This window comes from Schistocerca piceifrons, chromosome 1 (assembly GCF_021461385.2).
Source record: "Schistocerca piceifrons isolate TAMUIC-IGC-003096 chromosome 1, iqSchPice1.1, whole genome shotgun sequence".
Classification (NCBI taxonomy): Eukaryota; Metazoa; Arthropoda; class Insecta; order Orthoptera; family Acrididae; genus Schistocerca; species Schistocerca piceifrons.
In genome coordinates this window covers 165,066,538-165,093,884 of record NC_060138.1, presented here as the reverse complement: position 1 = coordinate 165,093,884, position 27,347 = coordinate 165,066,538, and the positions used below count along the sequence as shown (strand labels likewise).

Genomic DNA, 27,347 nt, shown 5'->3' with positions numbered 1-27,347 from the left:
ACAACTGGCATTCAGATTCATGTCCCCTAACTGAACTAATGATCTTCAGGTTTCCAAAATGGGCAAACCACACAGATACCAAAATGTGAGCAATATAAATATCCTGTACAGATACAGCCTCTAGCCAGTGATTACATTGGTCGATCATTGGGACCAAGAAACCATACCTTCAGAAGGGGGAAAGGGGGCAACAATGTTGACGTGCAATCCAGAAAATCTCCTGGAAAGGGTGGGAAAACCAGCAACAAGAGCAACCATATGTCTATTAACTTTGCATTTGATGCATTTCTTCACCAAACTGCTGCAACACTTCCATAACACAGGCCAGACAACTTCACCTGTAATTAAATGCACAGTCACTCTTACCCCTGGGTGACCCAAAGAGTGAAATGAAGAAAAACAATTAGGTACCACTTTACAGGGGTAAATGGATGTATTTTTAGCCCAGAAATACCGCATCCATTACCATTTGCAGAACCATCCAGGTCTAGGCATTTCAGATATAAACCTGTTGATTTCGGATGCAGCTGCAGTTTGAGGAGGTGTGGGTCATGTTCTGGTATGCAGCCACTTTTACCCAGTCAGTAACAGTATTCGCTACACAGTTGTGGGACAAACAATCTGTACCACATTGTCCTGCCCAGAAAGGTGCTGAACATCTGTAAAAAATTTAGCTATGAAATCAATTTGGTAAACATGTTGTGGAAAATTTAATTGTGTGACATTTTTGAAAAAGTAAGTCAGTTGTTTGTGGTCAGTGTATATAGTAAGTCTAGTTATCAAGCCAAGAATGAAAATGTTTTACAGAAAGAAAAATGGCTAGCAGCTCTCTATCAAAAGCACCCGAAGATTATTGCTGTTTTGACAAATTTTTAGAGAAGAAAACCAGATGTTGCCATTCTTGAGAAGTACATTGTTGCAATATAGTGACCACAGTGATGTGACTCACAGCAACAAAAAAGAGCAGTAGGAGCATAAGCAATGGGATGAGCCATTTAAGAAACCTGAGCAAGTTTTATTTTGAGTTCCTAAATAGCTTTAGCAGCCCTATCATTCCAAGAAATCTTTCTGTTGCAGGAGTGTTCTTTCCTTTTAGGAGGCTGTAAAGAGGCTCTTATTCTTCAGCCAGCATGTGATGGTGTTTGCAATAATAGTTTAACATGCCTAAGAAATGGTGGAGTCCTTCGAAAGTCTCAGGAAGAGGTATGTTTTGAATATCAGGAACCTTATCAGGCATAGGAGAGATGCCCATGTTAGGCATCTTGTAGCCTAAGAAAGGAACCTCTTTCTTCATGAAAATACACTAATCAACATTAATCATGACACCACAGTCCTCCAACCTTCAGAGCACTGAATGTTTCAAATGGTCCTCATGAGTAGCAGAGAAAATTAAAATTTTATTGACATAGCGAAAAGTGAGTGGAAAACCCTGAAGAACTTCATGCACAAACCATTTCTATGTTTGGGCTGCAGTACACAGTCCAAAAGGCATAATATTGTGTTTGAATAACCCAAAAGGTGTAGTAATAGGAGTCTTAATTTTGTCTTTCAGGGCCACAGGAACCTGTCAAGAGCCTTAGTTTTGACAACATCAGTAAAGTTACTGGTAAAATCCAATATATTAATGCCAGCGTACCTATCAGTGATTGTATAAGATTTCAAAGCTCTTAATCCTCACAGAGCCTCCAGTTTCCATCTTTTTTTCTAGCCATCTCTAAGGGAGAAGTCCAAGCACTCTTAGAGAGAGAAACAGAATCATCATTAATCATCTTACCAAACTACTGCTGAGCAGCATGCAGCTTTTCTGGAAGCAGGTGATGAGGTCCACTAACCCCATTAACCACTGGCATAGTTTTGATGTGATGGAGAGTAGAATGGCAATGCCTCTCTGTTGTGAGTGTTGAGTCAGTCAGTGCTGGAAAATGCTTCAGTAACAGCTGGGTGAGGCCATTAGCCACCATCCAATCAGGCTCAGGCAAGGGACTGGGGGTGGCAGATCTTCAACCTGCAAGGCAGCTGCTTCAAAGAACTGTCATAATTTCTGGTGTGACCACTCCAAGGCCATATTCACCTGCTTGCCCGGTCTCGCAAGTATTTATAGTATTTATAGAAAAAAATGAATACTTTAATATTGCAGTTGTCCAAATACAGACAGCATAAGATTATAATTGTGGGTGATATTAAAAAAGGATTGACAAATGTTTTTCTAATGTTCCTACCAGAGGTTAAGTCCGTAGTGGAAAAGACATGCCCTGCTGTAATCAAAAGACATTGCACTGGCATCAAACATAAGCAGAATCATATCGACAAGTGGTACATTCCACAACTTGACAAACTCAGGATACTACCATTAATTGTAAAAGGTGAGTCTCATAAAAGTGACTGGGACAAGGAAAATAACACAAATATGAGAAAACTCTATACATCCAAAATAAAAAAATGCTAATGCAGCGCAAATGATGAGTACACTTTAAATTACAAAAATAAATGTAAAACAGCCTGGAATGTCATTAAAAGGAAAGTTAATGATATCAATAAAGAAAATGGTATGGCCATTGACTGTGGTACATTCAATGAATATTTTGTAAATATTGCCAGCACTACCACTCCACTCAGCAACTGTACATTATGTGCAGAAGCCCTGCTAACTCTTGTAAAACAAACAAGTCAGAAATTTACATAGACCCTAATCACTTTAAACAGCATTCATAAATCGATACACAAACTAAGCAATTCCAAAACAGAAGACTATTTTGGACTCAATGATTACTTAATAAACTGTATAGCAAAGAAAATAAAAATTCCACTTCTTTCACTATCTAACAAAGCAATAGATGAAGGAGTTTTCCCATAATGTCTTAAGCTCACAGTTACATTACCTGTGCACAAAAAAGGTGATAGAAGCCTCCCAAACAACTACAGATCCATTACAGTAGTACCAGTCATATCCAAGGTAATAGAAAGTTGCATGCATAAACAGATATACAGCAAAGGAACAAACTTTTAAATGAGCAGCAGTTCAGATTCAGGTCTCATCCATCACTGTAAGAGCAGTTGAAGCTTTGGTGAATAATGTTTATGAAGGTTATGAGATAAGGCTATCTATGTCTGGAACGCTTATTGGTTTAAGCAAATCATTTGACTTAGTGTCGTATGACATAATCCTCAAAAAGTTAGAATATTATGGCATAGAAGGAAACTCACTCAGTTTATTCAAATCTTATTCAAGCAATAGGTTACAGCTTGTGTATCCAAATAAGCAGAGATCAGGAATACTCCCAATAAAAAAGAGGACTATAATAAGACTCTATTCTTAGGCCTTTCCTGTTTATTTTCTACAATAATGACTTTTCAAATTATATAGAATGTAAGAATATTCTGTATGCTAATGACAAGACATTAATAACCATGGGTAGAATTTACAAAGTGCACTAGCTAACAACAGGGAAATGATGCAAATGACTAATTACTGGTGTGATGCCAATTAGCTGTGTAGATACCAAATAAAAACAGAAGAAATAATATTTAATCTGAAGGTATCCAAAAATGAAAATTAAACAGTAAAACTACTTGGAGTATTCATAGACCAAAAACTCTCTTGTGAAGACTGCGCAAATTATCTGTGCCACAAACTGGCTTGCATACTTCTTTATTGTATAAATTAAGAAACAGTATGAGCAAACAGTTGTTGCTCTGGTCATATTTTGCTTTCTTCCATTCTCGTCTGCTGTATGTGATATTGCTCTGAAGCAAATCCCCAGGAGCTAAATGTATTTTCTGATGGCAGAAGAAGACAATTATATATTTAGTAGAAGTACTACACAGAAAGTCCTGCAGAAACCATTTAAAAAGTCTCAGCATAATGACATTACCTAGCCTGTATATACATACATTAAACAATGTTTTGCATCACCTTGGTTCTGAGGGTTTCAGAACCTGTACAGAAAACTGGAATACATCTACATCTATATCTACATGGATACTCTGCAAATCACATTTAAGTGCATGGCAGAGGGTTCATCGAACCACCTTCACAATTCTCTGTTATTCCAATCTCGTATAGCATGCAGAAACAACGAACACCTATATCTTTCCATACGAGCTCTGATTTCCCTTATTTTATCATGGTGATCATTTCTCCCTATGCAGGTCAGTGTCAAAAAAATATTTTTGCATTCGGAGGAGAAGGTTGGTGATTGGAATTTCATGAGAAGATTCCATAGCAATGAAAAACACCTTTGCTTTAATGATGCTCAGCCCAAATCCTGTATCATTTCAGTGACACTCTCTCCCATATTTTGCGATAACACAAGACATGCTGTCCTTCTTTGAACTTTTTCAATGTACTCTGTCAATCCTGGATCAACATAAACATCATTTCTGGCCTCTTTATTGCCCATGTAAACCACACATTGCATGTTGTAACACCATACAACGAGATCTTCAGAGTTGGTGGTCCATATTTTGGCATACACCAGTACCTCTGATACCCAGTAGCACATTCTCATGCATTGACGCATGCCTTTATTCATCGCAGCATACTGTCCATGAGTTCATCAAGGCACTGTTGGTCCATATTGTCCCAGGTGTAGATCCCTCAGAGTGGTTGGTGGATCACATCATCCATAAACAGACCTTTTCATTCTATCCCAGGCAAGTTCGATAGGCTTCATATCTGGAGAACATGCTGTCCACTCTAGTCGAGCAATGTCGTTATGCTGAAGGATGTCATCCACAAGACGTGCACGATGGATGCATGAATTTTCATTCATCAAGACAAATGCCTCACCATTATGCCACCAATATGGTTGCACTGTTTGTCGGAGGATGGCATTCACATATTGTATAGCCATTATGGCACCTTCCATGACCACCAGTGGCATACTTCGGCCCCACATAGTGCCACCCCAAAACAGCAGGGAACCTCCACTTCCCAGTGGTCAGAATTTTTTGTATTTTGTTCATGGTCCTCCCTCCTATCAATGTACATAAATTTGTAACTACATGGATTTTTCTCCTATTTGACTTATTTTGATCTCCATTGACTGGGCTAATGAAACAATCTTACACAGTAAAAGTTTCAAACTTCACATAATAGTGAGCTGTTAGTAATCAGTGTGTCAAACTTGTGAGCTGAACTCAAAAGAGATCACTGAATGGAAATGGTGGCAATACACACATTCTGCACCTCATTGTTATATAGTGAAATACTGAAGAATTTGTGCTATTTACATACTATCAGTTCTTTGGAGAACTTTGAGGTACTGGAATTTCTCATAAAAGTTCTATGTAATGCTAAAAATCATGAGTTTTCCAGAGCAGACACTATGTAATTCCTCAAAGTCCAGAGCAAGCTCTCTACAAGAGGGCCATAGATTTGTGCAAAATAATGTACTGCATATAATATGAGTTTGTATGAAAGCTTTACGATCTGCTAGAAGCTATATGAATGTTTTTTAGACTGCTTATAACATATGTTTATCATTTTTTATTTTTAAATAAATGCTGTGGCATTCTTTAAACTTGGCCATTTGATAGTGACTTTACAGTTTTACTATAATCTGCAACAAGTTTTAAAACTTGTGGGACATTTTAGGTTCATCCCGGAGTCAGTGCGGTGGTTACTTGTGAAAGGTCGTTGTGCTGAGGCTGAGCAATTACTAATGAAAGCAGCTGAAGAAAACAAAGTTAAGATCCCAGAAGAAATCTTGAAGGATTTGCTTGACTCTAATGCCTTGTCTTGCGCAAACGACCATTATGATGAAAGCCAGCATGAAAGGAAGCCTTCCATTTTGGATTTATTTTTGTATCCCAACTTGCGAAGAAAGACTCTGAATATTTTTTTCAACTGGTAACAATATTTTAAAATACAACCTAGACACATAAATCTAGTGAATAAACTGTCAATTCTTATGTACATTCTGTTATTGTTGCTAATTCTCTTTATGTAACATTTAAGTTAGTGGATTTAAACATAGGATGTCCTTTTGAAGGTTTGTTAACAGTGGCACTTACTATGGCCTGTCCTGGAATACATCTAACTTGGGAGGCAATGACTATCTCAATTTTTTCATATCAGGAGCTGTTGAAGTTCCTGCATATACCTTTTTACTTTTGACATTGAACAGATGGGGCCGCAAAACCATACTGTGTGGCTGCATGCTCACTGGAGGTCTTGCTCTGTTGCTCACAATTGCAGTTCCATCAAGTAAGTTATATAAATTATAAAACTGAAATAATTAAAAATAGGGTGTTTTTGAATTTATGATTTTTACAGGTAACTTGGTTATGAAATTAGTTAGTTAGTTTCAAATTCTATGGATCATTTGTGTAACACATTGTGATGATGTGGAGCGAGTCATTTTATATTCACATCCCAAATTATTTTGTAAATACGGCTTTTTGCAGGCTACAAGTACATGTTCATTTCATTTTGATTATGAAATACATTGTAGATCCTTTTTGTTCTACTGCCATCTATTTTCTTGCTTTATTTCTATGCTTCAAAAAATAAGTATAACACTTGCACCCAATTTAAATAGGATGTTGGTTGTTACATGACTAAATAAATGCTTTCATCATTGTCATCATCTTTTATTGGTCTATTTTAATCAGTTATATACTTTTTAATACATTGAATACATGACATCAGTTCTGAGAAAGAGAGAGAGAATGTGGACAATTCAGTTTATAAATTTCAAATTTCCAATTGTTTGGATTTCAGTTTAAAATCTGAGTCGTAAATTGCAAATAACAACACAATTTAAATGCTAATAGTTATATTTGAAGACAGAACTTTATAGTTACTTGAGAAAACAGTTCACATTTAATGTTTGCATGTAAATTTTAGCACTTCCCTGTTCTGAAGATGTAAAACTATAGAAAAATTAGTCAGTGAAATGGAAAGCTATTACCATTTTATTGACAAATACTATAGCTTCTTGAGGCCAATGTGAATGGTGTAGCTTCTATACCCATGACATCCTTAAACTTAAAATTATCATTTATGTTTTTCCCATTCCCTACTCTCTCCCAACGTGCTCTTTTTTCAAAATTTGCCTTCCTTTCACATTTATTTTTGTGTTATAGAAGGAAGAATTACGAAAGATGTGGAATTTTTGTTTTCAAGCTCTTCAGTAATTACAGGATCTTTGTCATTTCTTTATTTCTTTCAAGAACACCAATTTGCCTTCAGGGTCTTCAGTATAAGTCTACTAAAAATCATTTTGGCTGTTATATGGTGTTTGAACAGATTTTGTTGATAATAGTAATGAAAATAGTAATAATCTTTATTTTCCCATAATAAGTTTGCAGTTGGACATTTTCCTTTTATGTGCATCAGTAAAATCACACCACAAATATAAAGGGCATATACAATAAAAGCACATACATAAGATAGTTCAAATATCTCTAAATGAATATTTACTATCAATAATATTCTTGAAATGCATGCATACATACACACACACTCTCTCTCTCTCTCACACACACACACACACACACACACGCAGAGAGAGAGAAAGAGAGAGAGAGAGAGAGAGAGAGAGAGAGAGAGAGAGAGAGAGACCCCAAAATAATGGATTTCAGAGGTCTTTAACTGAGTATAAATATCTTTTAATTAGTAACTTTAAGATTTCCATGGAATTACTTAATGGTATTTTGGAGTGTATTAAAGAAATGTCTTCCAGCAGCAAGTAGGCTGTGATCCATATCTCTTTTATTAAACAGTATCATATTTCAAGTTGCTCAAACTATATTGTAAAGTATACTTCAGACCCAAATTATGTAAATATAGGTGTCCCACAGGGTAGTGTCCTTGGCCCAGTACTATTCCTCATTTACATAAACGACATCCCACAGAGCATCAAGCATGGACAAACAATATTGTTTGCAGATGACTCAAATGTTCTAATCAGTGACAAATCACCAGATGCACTAAAAGAAAAAGCCGAACAAACACTAAACAGTGTACGTGAGTGGGCATCCAATAATAAACTAACACTAAATCTTAAAAAAAACAAATGCTGTTAACTTCCATGTCTGCAAAAAACCACACTTTAACAACTTTAAGTTAAACAATGAAACTATAGAATGTGTAGACTACACAAAATTTCTTGGTATGCATGTTGACAGTCAGTTAAAGTGGGAAGAACACATTAAAATACTTAGTAACAGAATCGCTACAGCATGCTATGCTCTGAGAATTCTGACTGCAGTTTGTGATACTACATGTGTCAGATCTGTATATTTTTCTTATATCCACTCTGTTATTACCTATGGAATAATATTTTGGGGAGTCAACAGTAAAAATATTCAAATAGTTTTCAAATTACAAAAAAGAGCAATTCGTATAATAACCAAGAGTGGCAGTAGGGCTCACTACCTTGAACATTTCCAAAAGCTGGAAATCCTAACTGTCCCCTGTGAATACATTTTTCAAAGTGTTATGTATGTAAAAAAAAAATATTGACTGCTATATGAAAAATTCATTAGTACACAGCTATGAAACTAGAAACCAATTAAATCTGCATCTAGAGAGGAAAAATAAAGTTAAAACTCAGCAGAGCTTGTTGTACAATGCTGTTAAATTATATAATAAATTACCCCCAAAAATAAGAGATATTGACACAATCGGACAGTTCAAAACAAAACTAAAATTTTTTTTATTAAATAAAAGTTATTACGCAGTAACGGACTATCTGAATTAAAACATGTAGTGTAATTAAAGTAGCCTGCATTGTAATACATGAGGAAATAATTATGACATGTAATCAAAAATTGTACAGCACTATAAGAAAATTACAAATTACACAAGGATATAAAACTAATTTAAGATACCTCAAAAATGTGTGTAAATACTAATTTTATGTGTATAATTGTAGGTATATTGTATTGTATATGATTTTGCTGACGAAATCCACACAATGTAAATTGTTACATGGATTAATAAAGAAATCAATCAATCATCTTTGGTTTGTGATAGATGTTTCTTCACCTTGAGGTTGAAGCTCTTTTGTCTGTGTTTGCTTCAACAATAACATATGTTATTGGGTGGGGTTTGCCTTGAGCAAAACATGATTTTGTTTTTTGACCTAGACATGTTTCACTCCAGTTTTAATTGGTTGGTTTTGGGGAAGGAGACCAGACAGCGTGGTCATCGGTCCCAGTTTTAATTCCTAGATACAATTTGTAGTTTCTGATATTGAACTGAATTTTATTTGATCCTGTAGGATGACACTGTGCATAGTGAATATACACAGTAAAAACAGAAAACATACATTGCCACTTATTTTCTATGGAGTAATAATTTTGGTTACACTATCAAGCATTATTCATTATAAATATCAATAAATGCAATTTTAAGTTAATGGGCTGTCTTTAATACTCTAAAATTATTTTTTCACCAGATAGTCTTTTAGTTTCTTTGTAAAGTAAGTGTCATGTATACTGTCATCCATGTTTTAGGCAGACTTTTTATGGTAACAGAGTCCTGAGGTCCTTTTTCAAGGACTGTCAGTCAGTGGGGTATGCTTTGTATCTCATTCTTCCTTCATGTGTTGCAAGTGTGTTGCATGGTTCATAGAGTCCGCGGTATATTGTCCACAGAAGCTAATTGTCTGTATGTTGCAATAATTGCTTTGTTATGAATGTGGCACAGTTGAGTTACTTGCATATGGAATTAATATGCTGTTTCCATTTCAACTCACAGTCCACAGTAATACTGTTGTCCATTGTGACTGTGGTATAAAAAGAAAAATACATAAATAAATAAATTTGTACTCTGATATTCCAAACTTATAAAGCTAATGTTTCAATATATTGACAATAAAGACAACCAGCGCTTTTAATTTGATCATCATTAAAACGAAAAGCAATTATCAAGCCCTTTTCTATAAGTTGTTCCTGTTCCCTTCCTGGCTAACTCTCAATCGCTCAGCATAATCTGAATTTAGTTTATAATTTTGATATTTTGATGTTGGCCTAAGTAGCATTAGTGCCTTGTGTAAATAAAGAGAGGTATCAAGACTATATTATAACATTTGAAAGGAGTAAATAAACAGCAACAAGAGAGAGAATGAAAAATTCCCCATTGAACGGAAAACAGAAAAACAATGAAGGATATGGATTTCTTAAAAGCAGCTGAATGGAATAACAGATAGGTTACGAAACATCTGAGATGAGCAATAAGCAGCTGATAGGACATGTAAGACTGCTGCCAGCACTTTTGTTGTTGTTTTTTTGGGGAGAGGGGGGGGGGGGGGAGTTGAGAAATAGTTCAATAAACACTAATCAGTAATAATAATAATAATAATAATAATAATAATAACAATAACTAAGAGCATAATAGGACACATTGCAACAAATGCAACTATTGGCAAACTATTTGAAATGTGTGAATAGTCAGAGATGCAGCACAGTAAACCAAGAAGCATAAACTTCCAAGAAAAGTGAGACCCTGAGAAAATGTACAAATAGACGCCAAAAATTTTAAATTTCATGACCAATCAGATCTCCACTGTGTTTCTCTTCTTGTTTCCTTTTTTACAACCATTGGCATGCCACCTCTTTTGACTCTAATTATTTATATGAGTAAAACAAAATAAATATTGTTTCCATAATTTTATTACTCTGGGGAAGAAAATGCATTGTTTCTAATTTTCTTCCTTCTTGTGTGCTTTGTATTTGGCCAGGCTATTCTTGTTTGGTTTTTATTTGCATGTAAGAAGGTTTAAGGGACAATATAAGATTTTGTTTGGAACTGAAACTCATAAGCTAGCATTATGTTTAGTTCATATGCATACCCCAATGTGCAGTACTAATTATTAGTGTTAACAAATATATTCACGTGAACAAAAGAGTGAACAAAATAATTTTTTGTTGTGTGTGCATGTGTGTGATAAATATTCTTCAAGGGATGCCTAATAGTATAACTAAGATATGTCCATTTGCTTGAATAAAAAATGTACTTAAAAACTCTCTCTTACAGGAATGTCTTGGTTGATGATCCTGCTGGCTATGACTGGAAAATTGGCCATTACAGCATCTTATGGCACAGTCTATGTCTTTTCTACTGAGCAGTTTCCAACAGTAATACGCAATGTCGCACTTGGGGCTAGTTCAACATGTGCCCGAGTAGGAGGCATATCAGCACCGTACATCAATCTTCTAGTATGTAATTCAGCTGTTGTACAATTAAGCAAATTTGTTTAAAATGTTTGGAAAATAAAGAATCATTTACATCTGAAAACATTTTCATGTATTTTTTGAAATAATATAAATTGTTTCTGCGACAGGCTGAGTACTGGCAACCTTTTCCATTGCTAATATTTGGTTCTTTGGCACTGATGGGAGGTTTGATGGCTCTAGTTCTCCCAGAAACAATGGGAAGGAAACTGCCAGACACCATAGAGGAGGGAGAGAGATTTGGTCGGTGAGTTAAATGTTGTGGACAATCCAAAACTTAAGGTTTCTAATAGTTGATGAAAGACCATTCTAAGGAAAAGAAGAGGCAACATTAGAAAGTTGCATTGAAAATAACAAGTTGATCTGTATGCAGAGCAATGTAATACCAAGATGTAGTCCATCAACTACTGTTGATGTTCTGATTACTGATGTTATAGCTGAACACACTTTACTTACTTTCTTGAGCCATGTATTATGTACTGTTCTTATATATAAGGCATAAAACATGCAATTTAATTGTGCTATTACTAGGATAGTTGTCTTCTCTCTCTACAACAAATAGTTGGAGTAGTGGTTAAAACATGTAACTCATATTCAACAAGAATGAGAGTCATATCTTCATCTGGTTATTCCAATTAAGACTTAGAACAGTTAAACTTAGAGCAGATTAATGAATTAATTGTACAGGCCAGCTAAAAGGTGACAATCATTAACTTTCCCATTTCTGACATTAGTTGTAAGCAGTTTTTGCCCAGTTGCAAGCTCAGTTTCACAGAACATGGTATAGTTACAGTTTGGAAAAAAATCTGTGGAACGTATCATAGTTTTCTAAATGAAGATTAAGAATAAGGTGCCCTATGTTGCTGACCAAGTTTGACTGGCAGTGTTTTTTACAGAAGCCTTACTCAGCATCTCAAAACTGCTGTTAAAAATACAGTACATGCAAAACAGTCAATGTTAAATAATAAACAAATAAACATAAATTTAATATCACAGAGATCATAAAATTTATTTCTCTAGTTATAGATATTGTAGGAATATTTTAATATATTGTAAGTTGGAGACCATGGGTGTTCTGAGCATTTTTATCACTGCAGTAAAATAACTTTATGTGGTAATTTGTACAAGCAGTATTGACCTCTTAGTGTATGTTTGTTTTGCTTTGCAGGGACTTCCACAGAGCAGAAGAAAATAATGGTGTTGTTATGAGTGAATCAAGAACTCCAATTAAAATTGACAGCTGAAAGGAAAAAAAATGAATGTGAATTTGTTACCAGTTTTTAGTGGATGTTGAGAAATTAAATATACATTTCCATTTTGTATTCAATGTTGTTAATAACTGTTTATGTGATTTTATTAAGCTACTGCATAATAAAACTTTTATTTGTGCTATAATCCCTCATTTCTGGTTCTGCAGCTATATGATCCAATTTACTTACTAGGATGTGACTTATCTAGGATGGTATGGCTCTGTGGCCATGTGTTTTTGATTCACTGTTTTTTAAATACATGCCAGCAAATACTAGGTTGATTTCTGCATGTGTACATCAGACACACAAATGGGACAAAACTCTAAACAAGTGTGGTGTGATACAGATATTCAAATTGCTTTTCTTCAAGATAATATATTTAAACAAATATGAATTAAGAAATGGGACAGAGCATTACAGCACATTACAGGTGTGGTTTCTTTGTTTTCTTGCATACTGTGAACTAGCCCTTATAACCAGTTATACAGAGACCTAAAGATTAATATGGAATCAAAACTGTGCTACAGGGAGTACCAGTATTTACAAAAATGAATATCAGTTTAAGTGATAGAAAACTTTTAATATCAAGATGGAATTGAATCCTCCACATGGCTGCTAACCATCCCGTACAGGCTTATAACTTTACATGGGCTGAATGACATTTGCCCTTTGAGCCGTCAAGCAACAGCATATATGATACTGGTTACATGAACACTGAAAACGGCAACTAACAATACATATCAATGGAGAAGGGAACTTTATTAATCATGATAACTTGAACTACTGCAGATGGCTTAGGGAAACAAAAAGGCAACATAAGTTGAATCTACTGTTCTTACTACTGTTGAGTGCAACATGCATATTAACTGCCACCAAGGAATCACTTTTATAATCATACAGCTCATTATATGTGCCTCTTGTGTCTTTCCTGATACTAGGATATGAGTGATTTCTTCCTGTCACTGCATATCTTATGTTTTGTTAAACTATTCCCATATTTTTTTCTCTCAATAAGTAATCACCACTTCCAGAACAATTAGATCCTGTGTCTGGTAGTTCCATTTATCCAAACTTCCTATATTTTGGGTAGGAAAAACCAACTATGTGGAATATCAAATATAACACTCTTGACTAAAAAACTGAAAATTATTTGGAAATAAATTCATTTTTTTTCTTAACACAAAATTGTTGTTTGGTATTCAGTTTTTTAATTTTGTATAATTACATGGATACCTATCTTAACCTGATGCATTCTTTAGTTGGGTTTTCTAAAGTGTGACAGAATTTTCTTTCTTAATAAGTAACAATGTAACCACAAGTAATTCCACCCATTATTCATAGGGAAGCTGTATCTTTTCAACAAATAACAATATTGGTATGTTGTATTGGAACTGATACAAAAATGTGAATGACAAACTGTAGTTGGCATAGTATTAACATAATGGGTCATGCATAGACTGCACTTTCGTCATGAAGGACAGTGAAAAGCTAATATGACAAACATAGTGAGGTTGTTCATTCATCAGAGTGCATAATCTGTGTGGGTAATGATGGTATGACTATCATGACCCCTGTGCCTCTGTTGACTTATTGCTCAGTGTCAAAACTCAGATCTTCATGTACTGTAACTGGAAAGATAGGGTGGGGTTTTAAGTTTCAAGACGAGAAGCAGTAAATATTTCTGAATCCAGTCATACAGAAATTTATACTTATTTATAACTAAACTGTAGTGCAAAACATAGTTACAACTTCCTGACAGATTACAACTGTATGCCGGACTGAGACTAGAGTTTCGCAGGAGAGCTTCTGTGAAGTTTGGAAGGTAGGAGACAAGGTACTGGTGGAAGTAAAGCTGTGAGGAGGGGTTCTGAGTCATGCTTGGGTAGCTCGTTGGTAGAGCACTTGCTGCAAAAGGCAAAGGTCCCGAGTTCAAAGCTCAGTCTGGCACACAGTTTTAATCTGTCGGGAAGTTGCATATCAGCACACACTCTGCTGCAGAGTGAAAATTTTATTTTGGATAGTCACTAATTGTTCTTCAGTCGTGTGCTGACTGAAATACACTGTGAAGGCAAGACATGTTGAATCTAAAGTTCTTATTACTGTAATAAAATTAAAACAGAGTAATGCTGATAGCATTTCGCACGTCACTGTAACACACAGGTATTTATCTTCAGATATCTGTCTATGGTGACAGATACATTTATAAAAGAGACCAAAAAGTCACAACAGTGTTTGTTGGAAGATGATGTAGAATGTATCACCACTTACACTCATCTAATAGCATTCATACTGTTAGCATGCACAGCTTCGGGTAATCATGATCTGTGAAGCACATTTTTGGCTGATGTCATATCGAATAAAATTTGGCCTAATTTTAGAACTTTGGCCAAATCAACAGTTTTTTGTAAACAAGTTATTTTTCTTTCTATTTATTTTTAATACAATTTTAAACTTCATTTAATATGTTAAGTCTATAACTGTTGCCATTAGAAACTAGACACTTTCCTTGAGTCGTCCTTGGAATAGGATAGCAGTGATATCAGATTTTACGTCAAATAATCACATAGGGTAAATAAGAAAAAGCAGCATCAATTCATGAGTGCCCTATATTAATACACAATATTTTATTATTTTAGGGTGTTAGTGATGATGATATCTCTTAATATTCTTGGTATATAGAAGGGCAAGTATTGTGCAAGGTCATTTTGGTCAGTTAGCTACCATTTTGTAGCAGTGTACTTGGCACTTAAACTCATACTGATCACTCTCATAAGTAGGGACATTGAGATGTTGACACTGTTTTTTGTTGTGGAAGAACATGCAGTTAATCTCATACTGGCAAATGGCTCAGTGTTATTCTCTCAACCAACATCAGTAACTTAAACAGTAGAAGCTCTTTGTTGTTAATTGAAGAAAATGAAAATGATGAAGTGGAGACTGTTCAAAACCTATATCGCTCATTCATTTATTCGTTCATTCATCATGTTCCCTGCAACTTTCAAGGATGTAGAATGAGTCAAAGTATACATCAGTAAAAGACAAATCTCCCATAAAAACTCAGAGAAGGAAAGTTGCTACTCACTATATAGCGGAGATGCTGAGTCGCTGTAGTTTCAGCTCTCTGAGACAGCCAGCAGATGTGTGTGCAAGTCGCATTTGTGTGAGTGTGTGTGTGCACGCAAGTGTGTATGTGTGTCTACTGCTGACAAAGGTCTTAATGGCCGAAAGCTATGATTGTGTGAATCTTTTTATTGCGCCTATCATGACTCACCATCTCCACTATATGGTGAATAGCAACTTTCCTTCTCTGGTATTGTTACATTCCATCTCGGATTTTCCATTGTTTCATAAAAACTCACAAATTACTATTGCGTTTAGTGCTATTCATATGAATGATATTTAAATTTATGCAAGCATGTTAGAAAGAAAGGCGCTATTTTGAAAAAAGCTCCCATCTGTTTAGTTTTTACTGCAAGCTGCTGTTTAGCTGTTATTAGTGGCTAAATATTTTACGAGATTACAGTGGTATTTTTCAAAAAAAAAAAATTTTATATTTGTAAATACTGAGACCTATTTACAGTACACTGCTACTGGTCATATAGCTTTATAATGAACACTGCTACTTGCTATGCAGCTAACAGAACTTTAGAATCTCTGAATCTACATATGTAGAGTAGAAATAGTGACTGCTATGGTATGTTCTCAATTTTTTGTTATGCTGATAGGAATTCCCAATTTTTAGCATTATGTTAAGATAGGAGCTTGTTGAAAATCTTCCCACCAGAATATATAACTCCACTCTGAAACCTAGAAAAGGAGGTGAAGTCTGCATCAAAACTGTTTGTGTCTTGTATTTTTACATTATAACTCACAGTTCAGCTGAATCTGATATTTATGTCCAACAACAAAAACAATGTATTGCAAAGCAAGTGTAACAACTCCATTAAAAGGCTTCTGCAACACGTACAGAGCCAAGTAGCAAGGTAGATGGTGTTTAGTAAATGAGACTGAACTCGTGGTTTTCACTGAAGCCAATAAATTATATTCCTTTCTGTGGAAATTTGAGTGTAAGGTTTTTGTGTGATTCTTTTCTTACTGATGACTGTGAAAGTGTTCCTGTTTTGCTGTTTTGAAAATTATTGGCAGAATCTCAGAGACAGATGGAGGCAGTGTATGAACTATTGGCATTTGCACATTTTCCAGTCCAATGGTCAGATTTTGGAATCTTTCTGAAAGTTGCTATATAGCTACAGGACTCTTAATACACTACTGGCCATTAAAATTGCTACACCACGAAGATGACGTGCTACAGACATGAAATTTAACAAACAGGAAGAAGATGCTGTGATTCGCAAACGATTAGCTTTTCAGAGCATTCACACAAGGTTGGCACTTGTGGCGACACCTAAAATGTGCTGACATGAGGAAAGTTTCCAACTGATTTCTCATACACAAACAGCAGTTGACTGGAATTGCCTGGTGAAACGTCGTTGTGATGCCTCGTGTAAGGAGGAGAAATGCGTACCATCATGTTTCTGACTTTGATAAAGTCGGATTATAGCCTACTGCGGTTGCAGGTGATCATATTGCGACATTGCTGCTCGAGTTGGTTGAGATCCAATGACTGTTAGCAGAATATGGAATCAGTGGGTTCAGGAGGGTAATACTAAACACCATGCTCGATTCCAACGGCCTTGTATCACTAGCAGTCGAGATGACAGGCATCTTATCCGCATGGCTGTAACGGATCATGCAGCCACGTCTCGATCCCTGAGTCAACAGATGGGGACGTTTGCAAGACAACAACCATCTGCATGAACAGTTCGACGACATTTGCAGCAGCTTGTACTATCAGCTCAGAGACCATGGCTGCAGTTACCCTTGACGCTACATCACAGACAGGAGCACCTGCGATGGTGTACTCAACGACGAAAGTGGGTGCACGAATGGCAAAACTTCATTTTTTTGGATGAATCCAGGTTCTGTTTACAGCATCACGATGGTCGCATCTGTGTTTGGCGACATCGCGGTGAACGCACATTGGAAGCGTGTATTCGTCATCGCCATACTGGTGTATCACCCGGCGTGATGGTATGGGGTGCCATTGGTTACACGTCTCGGTCACCTCTTGTTCCCATTGATGGCACTTTGAACAGTGGACATTACATTTCAGATGTGTTACGACCCATTGCTCTACCCTTAATTCGATCTCTGCGAAACCCTACATTTGAGCAGGATAATGCACAATGGCATTTTGCAGGTCCTGTATGGGCCTTTCGGGATACAGAAATTGTTCGACTGCTGCCCTGGCCAGCACATTCTCCAGATCTCTCACCAATTGAAAATGTCTGGTCAATGGTGGCCAAACAACTGGCTCGTCACAATACGCCAGTCACTACTCTTGATGAACTGTGGTATCGTGTTGAAGCTGCATGAGCAGCTGTACCTGTACATGCCATCCAAGCTCTGTTTGACTCAATACCCAGGTGTATCAAGGCCGTTATTACGGCCAGAGATGGTTGTTCTGGGTACTGATTTCTCAGGATCTATGCACCCCAATTGTGTGAAAATGTAATCACATGTCAGTTCCAATATAATATATTTGTCCAATGAATACCTGTTTATCTGCATTTCTTCTTGGTGTAGCAATTTTAATGGCCAGTAGTGTAATTGGCTTCTTAGCTGTGCGAAGTTTAACCCTGTCTGTTTCATAGATCACAGCAAGGCTGTTGACCCTTATTTAGACTGAGTTTACTTGTGTAACAGTGCAGAAAACTGACCAGGTTCCACCAGTAAATGTTTCCGATTAAATCTGTGTAGCAGTATATTGTGTAATTTGTCTTTTAGATCACACTTCACCAAGAATAGACTTCACATGATGCCCCAGAAAATCTGAGACACAGACAAGAGCAATATTTCTAGTTTTAGTGAAAGACTTGGATACATGCTGAAACAATACAGTGATGTTCAGGGCTTGTCCTGTGTGATAGTTCAGCAACACTCCTCAGTGTACTTATGGCTACTGGCAATTTTTCTGGCAGGAGGCCTTCATTAATCTGCTAGATCATTGAGTGCTGGGTCAAAACATTTTTGCAACTATTACACAATGTGCACTTTGGTTGAAATATTTCAGCAATACTAAACAGTCCTCCAAAGTAGTACGTTCAGTCAACGATTTAACAATTGCAAATTTCAGGGAAAGCCTACAGCAGTTAGACTGGGATGAGGTGTACTGTGAACCTGATGCCAATTTAAAATATAATTTATTTCATGACATTTTTGTAAATGCATTTGAAAACTGCTTCCCCAAGAAAATAGTTAAATATACTCGTAAGAAACCCTGTAACAAACCATGGCTTACTAAGGGTATAAAAATATCTTGTAACCGGAAAAGGGAAATGTATCTGACAGCAAGAAAGAGTAGTGACCCAGAGACTATCAAAAATTATAAAAGCTACTGTGTTATATTAAGAAAAGTTATTAAAAAATCCAGGAGTATGTGTATCATGTCTGAAATCAGCAACTTTGATAATAAAATTAAAACAATTTGGAATATTATTAAAAGAGAAACAGGTCAACCAAGAGCAGAGGAAAACAGTATTACCATCAAATTGAATGAAAACTTTACGAACAAAAAGTCAGAAGTTGAAAATATTTTTAATAATCATTTTCTAAATGTTGTGGATATAGTAGGATCCAGGTGTTCATTAGAAGATGCTAGGCTGTTAATGGAAGAGGCCATACCTATGCAATGTGATACAATTGAAATCTCACCCACTTCTCCCTCTGAAATTAGGAAAATAATAAACTTGCTTAAAAGCAAAAACTCACATGGAATTGATGGCATTTCCAGCAAAATACTAAAAGCTTGTTCTCAACAGATAAGTAAGATTCTCAGCCACCTGTGTAATAGCTCTCTGGAACAGAGCATTTTCCCTGATAGACTGAAATATGCCATTGTTATACCTTTGCATAAAAAGGGGGATAGATCTGATGTCAACAATTACCGTCCAATCTCCCTTCTAACAGCTTTATCCAAAATTTTTGAGAAAGTAATGTATTCAAGAGTAGCTTCACATATCTGTAAAAATGAAGTACTAACAAAATGTCAGTTTGGTTTCCAGAAAGGTTTTTCAACAGAAAATGCCATATATGCTTTCACCAGTCAAATTTTGAATGATCTGAATAACCGAACACCACCCATTGGGATTTTTTGTGATCTCTCAAAGGCTTTTGAGTGTGTAAATCATGAAATTCTGCTAGACAAGCTCAAGTATTGTGGCATGAGTGGGACAGTGCACAAATGGTTTAATTCGTACCTAACTGGAAGAGTGCAGAAAGTTGAAATAAGTAGTTCTCGTAACATGCAAAGATCAGCACATTCCTCAAACTGGGGAACTATCAAGAATGGGGTTCCACAAGGGTCAGTCTTGTGTCCTTTGTTGTTCTTATTATATATTAATGACTTGCCATTCTATATTCATGAAGAGGCAAAGTTAGTTCTCTTTGCTGATGATACAAGTATAGTAATCACACCTGAGAAACAAGAATTAACTGATGAAATTGTCAATACTGTCTTTCAGAAAATTACTAAGTGGTTCCTTGTAAACGGACTCTCACTGAATTTTGATAAGACACAGTACATACAGTTCCGTACAGTGAATGGTATGACGCCATTAATAAATATAGACCTTAATCAGAAGCATATAGCTAAGGTAGAATATTCCAAATTTTTAGGTATGTCCATTGATGAGAGATTAAATTGGAAGAAACACATTGATGATCTGCTGAAACGTTTGAGTTCAGCTACTTATGCAATAAGGGTCATTGCAAATTTTGGTGATAAACATCTTAGTAAATTAGCTTACTACGCCTATTTTCACTCATTGCTTTCATATGGCATCATATTTTGGGGTAATTCATCACTGAGGAATAAAGTATTTATTGCACAAAAGTGTGTAATCAGAATAATAGCTGGAGTCCACCCAAGATCATCCTGCAGACATTTATTTAAGGATCTAGGGATATTCACAGTAGCTTCTCAGTATATATACTCTCTTATGAAATTTGTTATTAACAACCAAACCCAATTCAAAAGTAATAGCAGTGTGCATAACTACAATACTAGGAGAAAGGACGATCTTCACTATTCAAGATTAAATCTAACTTTGGCACAGAAAGGGGTGAATTATACTGGCACTAAAGTCTTTGGTCACTTACCAAATAGTATCAAAAGTCTGACAGATAACCAACAAGTATTTAAGAAGAAATTAAAAGAATTTCTGAATGACAACTCCTTCTACTCCATAGAGGAATTTTTAGATATAAATTAAGAAAAAAAAGAAAAAAAACCAAAACAAAAATATTAAAAAAATAAAAAAAATAAAAATAAAAATAAAGAAAAACAAAAAAGCACAAAAAATAAAGTTGTTATATTAACTTAAGTATGTTGTTAAATTAACCTAATTATGTCATGTATTGGAATATTCGACTCGTTCCACATCATTACGAAATATCGTATTCATGATCCATGGAACTAGTATTAATCTAATCTAATCTAATCTTTGGTTGTAGTGCCGATCTCGTATTCATGATGTAGTAGGCCTATGGTTTTGTGGTTTGCACAAATAGTTCATTTCTTCTCAACTCTAACAGTCTGTAAGTTTTGTCGTATCATATTATGGTGCAATAAGGACAGTTTGCTGATGGTCACTGGATCTGTACAAAATACAGGACATTATAGCACTTTGGAAATGGAACAGAAATGTTTGGTAAACTAAATGAGAATCCTTGGAGGAAAGATGAAGTAACTCTCCTAGTCGGTGTAAACTCACTCTTTGCCCTGAAAAAGGTTGTTGCAACTTGGCCAAAATTGCAGTACATTTTAGTACACTCTATGACAAAAGTAAAACACACCACAAAGGAATTATCCAAATGGAACAAAAATCAGTAGATATGATGTATGTGTACAGACAAATGATTACAACTTCAGAAAAAAAAATGATGAAATACTCACAAAAAACAGCTTCACAAATTGAACAAGTCAGTAATGTGTTGGTTCATGTCTGATGCTTATGCCAGCAGTTATTCACCTTGGCATTGATTGGTAGTTGTTGGATGTCCTCATGAAGGATATCGTGCAAAATTTTGACAAATTGGCACAGTAGATCATCAAAATCATGAGTTGATTGGAGGACCCTGCCCATAATGCTCCAAATGTTCTCAACTGGGGACAGATCCAGCGACCTTGCTGAGCAAGGTAGCGTTTGGCAAGAATGACAACAAGGAGTAGAAACTCTTACCATGTGTGGGCAGGCATTATTTTGCTGAAACGTTAGACCAGGATGACTTGCCATAAAGAGCAACAAAACTGGGTGCAGACTATCATTGACTTACTGCTGTGCTGTAAGGATGACAACCAAAGGAGTCCTGTGAAAAGAAATGGCACCCAAGACCATCACTCCTCGCTGTTTGGCAGTATGTTTCGTGTCCCGCCTGGAAAGGCGGTGCGCGGATCTCCTCCTGTAAACTGCTTCTGTAATGTAGGCCAAGAGTGAAGGAAGCGAGTAGGAGCAGGAGAGGTGAAGCACTTCGGTACTGCATGTAACTTTAACACTTTTAATAGAGTCAAAAACATAAGTCAAAAGTATACATAGCTTTGGGTAGGATGAGCACTTATTCCATGTCTAATCCTGTGAAGTTAGGATGGCTGTTCTGTATAATCTCAAAACTAACAGATACTCGTTGCTGACCAAACTTTAACTGAGCGTAACTAATACAAAGTCTCAATAGTAAGCTAGCCCACTCAGTAGTAGAAGCGATATTTCCAGGCCCTCTGCTCCTGATGAAAATGGCCAAAATCAAGACGGCACTACCTGAGCTCCACAGCGGCAGCCAGAGGGCGCTGTGGTCGGCGTAGTCAGTCTTCTCTCGAAGTACCGACCTACGAGAGTGTGCACCTACACTGTGGCATCGTAGGTATCGATGCCATAGTATGAAGGGCAACATCCCTCTGCTGTCTCGAGCGTCTTCAGGCCCTAGTTTGCTGGTCGTTTGGGCTCAGTTCAAACATTTTTGCGCCAGTCAATGATATTCCGGGCAAAAGACGTTTCTGGACAGGCCTGGACAGTGGTGGGGTACCAGCATGACTGTCAATCTGTCATACAGTCTGACAACTGGGAGTGATGGTCTACAGTGCCATTTCTTTCATAGCAAGACTCCCTTGGTTGTGATCTGCACCACCTTAGAGCATAGTGGTAGATCGACGATTCTACGTCTCGTTTTATTGGGAAGTTATCTTGGTTTATATTTCAGCAAAATAATGCCCTTCCGTACATGCCGAGAGTCTCTTCTGCTGCACTTCTTCGTGCCTACCAAACGCTACATTGGCCTGTAAAGTCGCCGGATCTCTCCCCAACTGAGATGGTTTGGAGAATTATGGGCAGGGTTGTCCAAACATCTCGAGATTTTCACGATCTAACGCACCAGTTTGGTAGGATTTGGCACGATCTGTCAATCAATGTGAAGCAGAATAAGTGCTTGTATAATGGCGAGAGGTGGACCAATGCGTTCCGATTTCTGTCCCATTCGGATAATTCCTTCGTGGCGCGTCTTCTTCTTCTTTTGTGTGAGACTATATTTTAAATGTGTTAATCTACGCCAATATACTCGAAAGGCTTTTAATGAGCCTGTTGGGCAAATTCAGAAGCTCTATATTCGAGGAAGAATCTACGATTAATTTGCTGCCACCATGCTGGGTACATACCACGAGAATGACTTAAGAGAAATCAGGGAGTGTGCAGAAGCATACGGAAAGTCTTTTTCCCTCATTCAATACGCAAGTGGAATGGGACTGAGAATCGCCAATATTGATAAGTACCGTCCGCCATGGACTGTATAGTGGCTTGCATAGTATACATGCAGATGTACGAGGTGTAGGAAAAAATGCCGAGCAACGTAGCACTTTGAAGAAATTCTGAATAAGGAAGGAAAGAAGGAAGATCGGGAACAGTATAAAGTCTCGTCGACGATGAGGTCATTAGCGACGGAGCGCAGGTTGGGACTAGGGAAGGATGGGGAAGGAATTGGCTGTACCGTTTCGAAACAACTAACGGTTCAAATGGCTCTGAGCACTATGGGACTTAACATCTATGGTCATCAGTCACCTAGAACTTAGAACTACTTAAACCTAACTAACCTAAGGACAGCACACAATACCCAGTCATCACGAGGCAGAGAAAATCCCTGACCCCGCCGGGAATCGAACCCGGGAACCAGGGGCGTGGGAAGCGAGAACGCTACCGCACGACCACGAGCTGCGGATTGAAACAACTAACTCATATGTACATTGATGTGTACCCTTTCAAAAGAACAAACTAATGAACAACCTTAACTGATTTATGGAAATTGCGGAAAATCTAAATTTGGATGTCCGGACAGGCCACCATTGTCCGCCGAATGCGAATCCGGGGTTTACACAGCGCCACCTCGCTCGGTGAGACATCGGGGAGATACTCAGGAGAACTGGTTTTCAAATCTCAGTGTCGTAACTGAATTTTTCCGTGTTGTCCCACAAATCTCCACAGCTGTATACCGGGATGGTTCATGAAAAAAACACCATTCTTCGCCCTTCATTGTCTAATTGTTTTACTGATCCGCCTTTAACGACCCCCCTTCTTCTAGTTCTTTTAGCGCTCAAAAGCGTGTTAAAAATTCGACAGCTCCCGTATGATTGTATAAAAAATGTGTTGTTTTTCTAATTATTCGTTTAGACTACCGTTTTCCTTGTAACAGCCTGCGATTGACTGCTGATTATGTGGACAAATGGTCAATGGAAAATTAATATTAATGTTCCCTGCACTGTGGCGGAAACTTTCCGGAATTCCCAATCACTGCACGAACATTTTTCGTTTCCAGTCGTCTTTCTGTAACAGATCTAAATATTTTTTTAAATGGTTCTATTTATTTAATTCTGCAACAAAACCGCAGTATTGTTATCTAATGTCGATCTATAATACAACACTAATCGTGGTTTGCGGAATATGTATGTAGGTCTACATTTTTCATCTCGGTCAATTTCGATTGAAAAAACGGGGAATTTGTTACGGAACATCGTGGAATATTCCCGCTTCAGCCCCTATTGTTTCTTCAAATTTTGACTGGTGTGGCCTATACGTAGAGAGCTGTCGGTGAGTTCTTCTTTTGGCGGAAAACCAGAGCATCGCAATATTCATAGGCGCTTGCAGAACGTCAACGGAGACTTGTTGGTGAACAAAAGCGAGGAGAGTCGTTGGGCGAGGTGTCTGTCATCATAGCAACAAGGTCGTACAAATCTGTCCGATCTCCCACGTGCCAGCCGGTTGCACACAGTTGGGACTTCTGCAATGTTGGAACGTGAGGACACACCCATTTGAGGTGATCGATGTATCACAATCGATCACCTCGTTGCAAAGAACAACGAAGGACCATCTGTGCGATAATCGTGGCAATTTTTTGTCGAGCATCGCCACAGGCGATCAATCATGGGTTCACCACATTGAACCAGAAACAGAATGTATTTAGAAGAAATTACTTCAGCGTGTTCGTCGTCGCAAAATGCAAACAAACTTCTCTTTCTCCATGACAACCCAAGTCCTCTCGCAAGTCTGTGCAACCGAGAGGAGTTCACAAAACTCCAATGGACTGTTCTTACCCGTCCACCACACAGGCCGGAGCTCACAGTTTCCAAATTCCATTTTGTTCGACCCAGTGAGGGGTGGACCCCACAGCAAGCATTACGTGGACGATGGGGCGAGTGGTACCACTCAGGCGTATAGGTTCTCCCAGTAAGGTGGCGTAAGCCTGTCGCATTGAACTGAGATCGTATTGAAAAATATGGTTTTGTAGCCAAAAGAGTGAAGAATAATATGATGTACTGGAAGCTTGAATGAAACCAACCTGCTTTCAGGGGAGAAAATACGAGGGTAATCCCAAAAGTAAGGTCTCCTATTTTATTTTATAAGTACATAGACCTGTTTATTTCCACAATGGTTTACATCAGTTTACAGCTTAAATATTTAGCTATTTTTCGACATAATCGCCATTTCTGTCGATGCATTTCTGTAGACGGTGTGGCAGTTTTTGTATGCCCATGTCATACCAGATCGCCGCCATGCTGTTCAGAAAGTTATGAACGTCTTCTTTCACCTCGTCGTCGGAACTGAATCGCTTTCCGGTCAAATGTTCTTTTAACCTAGGGAACAGGTGACAGTCACTGGGTGCCAAGACAGGACTATAGGGTAGGTGGGTGATTATGTTCCACTGAAACTGTTACAGGAAAGCAACGGTTTGCCGAGCGATGTGTGGGCGAGCGTTTTCATGGAGAAAGTGTACGCCCGTGCTCAACGTTCCTCTTCTCCGGTTCTGATTTGCCCTTTTGAGTTTTTTCAGAGTCTCGCAGTACCTGTCAGCGTTAATTGTGGTCCCAGTGGGCATAAAGTCGACCAACAATACCCCTTTCCGATCCCAAAAAACGGTCGTCTTGGCTTTGCAGGCAGACTGTGTTTGATTGAATTTCCGCAGCTTTGGCGGAGAAGGATGCCGCCACTGGCGTGATTGTTGCTTGGTCTCAGGTATAAAGTGGTATGCACAGGTTTCGTCACCCGTGACAATTGAGTCCAGAAAGTTGTCCTGTTCGGCTGCCAGGCGGTGGAGAAATGCGCGGGAAGCATCAACTCGTTGCCGCATGTGGTCCTCAGTCAGCATGCGTGGCACCTATCTTGCGCACACCTTCCAGTAGTTCAATGTCTCCGTTAAAATTCTGTGAGCGGTGCTTCGGGAAACCTCGGGAACCAACGAGCAGAGATCATCCAGGGTGATCCGTCGACCTTCACGCATGCTTTGCTCAACCTTCAACACTGTGTCCTCCCGCTCCTTTGTTCGTCGTGAATTTCGGTCCGACCAGCTGCAAACTCTCTACATCACTTACGAACATTTTTGACATCCATGCACGACTCACCATACACTTCCGTCAATTGGAGATGGATTTCAATCGGCGCACTGCCCTTTTCCGTTCAAAAACCGAATAACTGCGCGCAATTCGCACTTGGCGATAACATCCAACGGGAGCTCCATTCTCTACGGTTGCCAAGCCAAGACTGAGCGCCTCAGCGCGGCGTACGCATGGTTACACACAGAGCATGAAGCACTCTTCGTAACAGTGTGACCAACTGCCACACAAACAGAGTTCTGTAGTTATAAAAAAAAATAGGAGACCTTACTTTTGGGATTACCCTCGTACGTTGCATTATTGACTAAACGCCCCTAGCAGACCTAGATTGTGGTAAATATTAAAATAATTCATCCTTAAAATCATTGCACAGTGTTGAATGTATTTTCTACAGCAACACTAACGTGTTACAAAACTCACCACTTAATCCCTTAAAAGCAGGAACTAAATAAATGTCGTGTGGCTAGGGCCTCCCGTCAGATAGACCGTTCGTCGGGTGCAAGTCTTTCGATTTGATGCCACTTCGGCGACTTGCGCGTCGATAGGGATGAAATAATGATGATTAGGACAACACAACACCCAGTCCTTGAGCGGGGTAAATCTCCGACCCAGCGGAGAATCGAACCGGGGCCCTTAGGATTGACATGAGTAGGAACTAGTACGCTGATACTCAACGACACACACACACAAAAGTATATTTTTAAAGCGATAATGCGCCCTGGCAACACAGACAGTGCTATATTACCCGAGCAGTTTCGTCCCCGAGTCAACCACCGATAAGTCACTTGTGGCAGTTAATCATGTCCAGTTGCAGCTATAGTTTCGGTTAATCTGTAAGCCATATCCGGACTTACGAAATCGGGGACGCGCCGAAGTGAGTTTAAGTAGTGTAGCCTCCGTTTCGCCATTCCTCTGATACCCATGGC

The 27,347-nt window shown here is 37.9% G+C and overlaps 1 protein-coding gene across 1 annotated transcript in view; it reads left to right on the top strand.

The window, feature by feature from the left end:
• Positions 1-12,510, top strand: part of LOC124798641 (organic cation transporter protein-like) — a 78,606-nt gene extending 66,096 nt beyond the window's left edge. The window contains exons 7-11 of the mRNA XM_047262139.1: positions 5,597-5,851; positions 5,994-6,208; positions 10,988-11,169; positions 11,295-11,431; positions 12,353-12,510. Coding sequence (XP_047118095.1) covers positions 5,597-5,851; positions 5,994-6,208; positions 10,988-11,169; positions 11,295-11,431; positions 12,353-12,428 — 865 coding nt within the window. The 3' untranslated portion in view covers positions 12,429-12,510. The remainder of the gene's footprint in view (positions 1-5,596; positions 5,852-5,993; positions 6,209-10,987; positions 11,170-11,294; positions 11,432-12,352) is intronic.
• Positions 12,511-27,347: the final 14,837 nt, after the last annotated feature.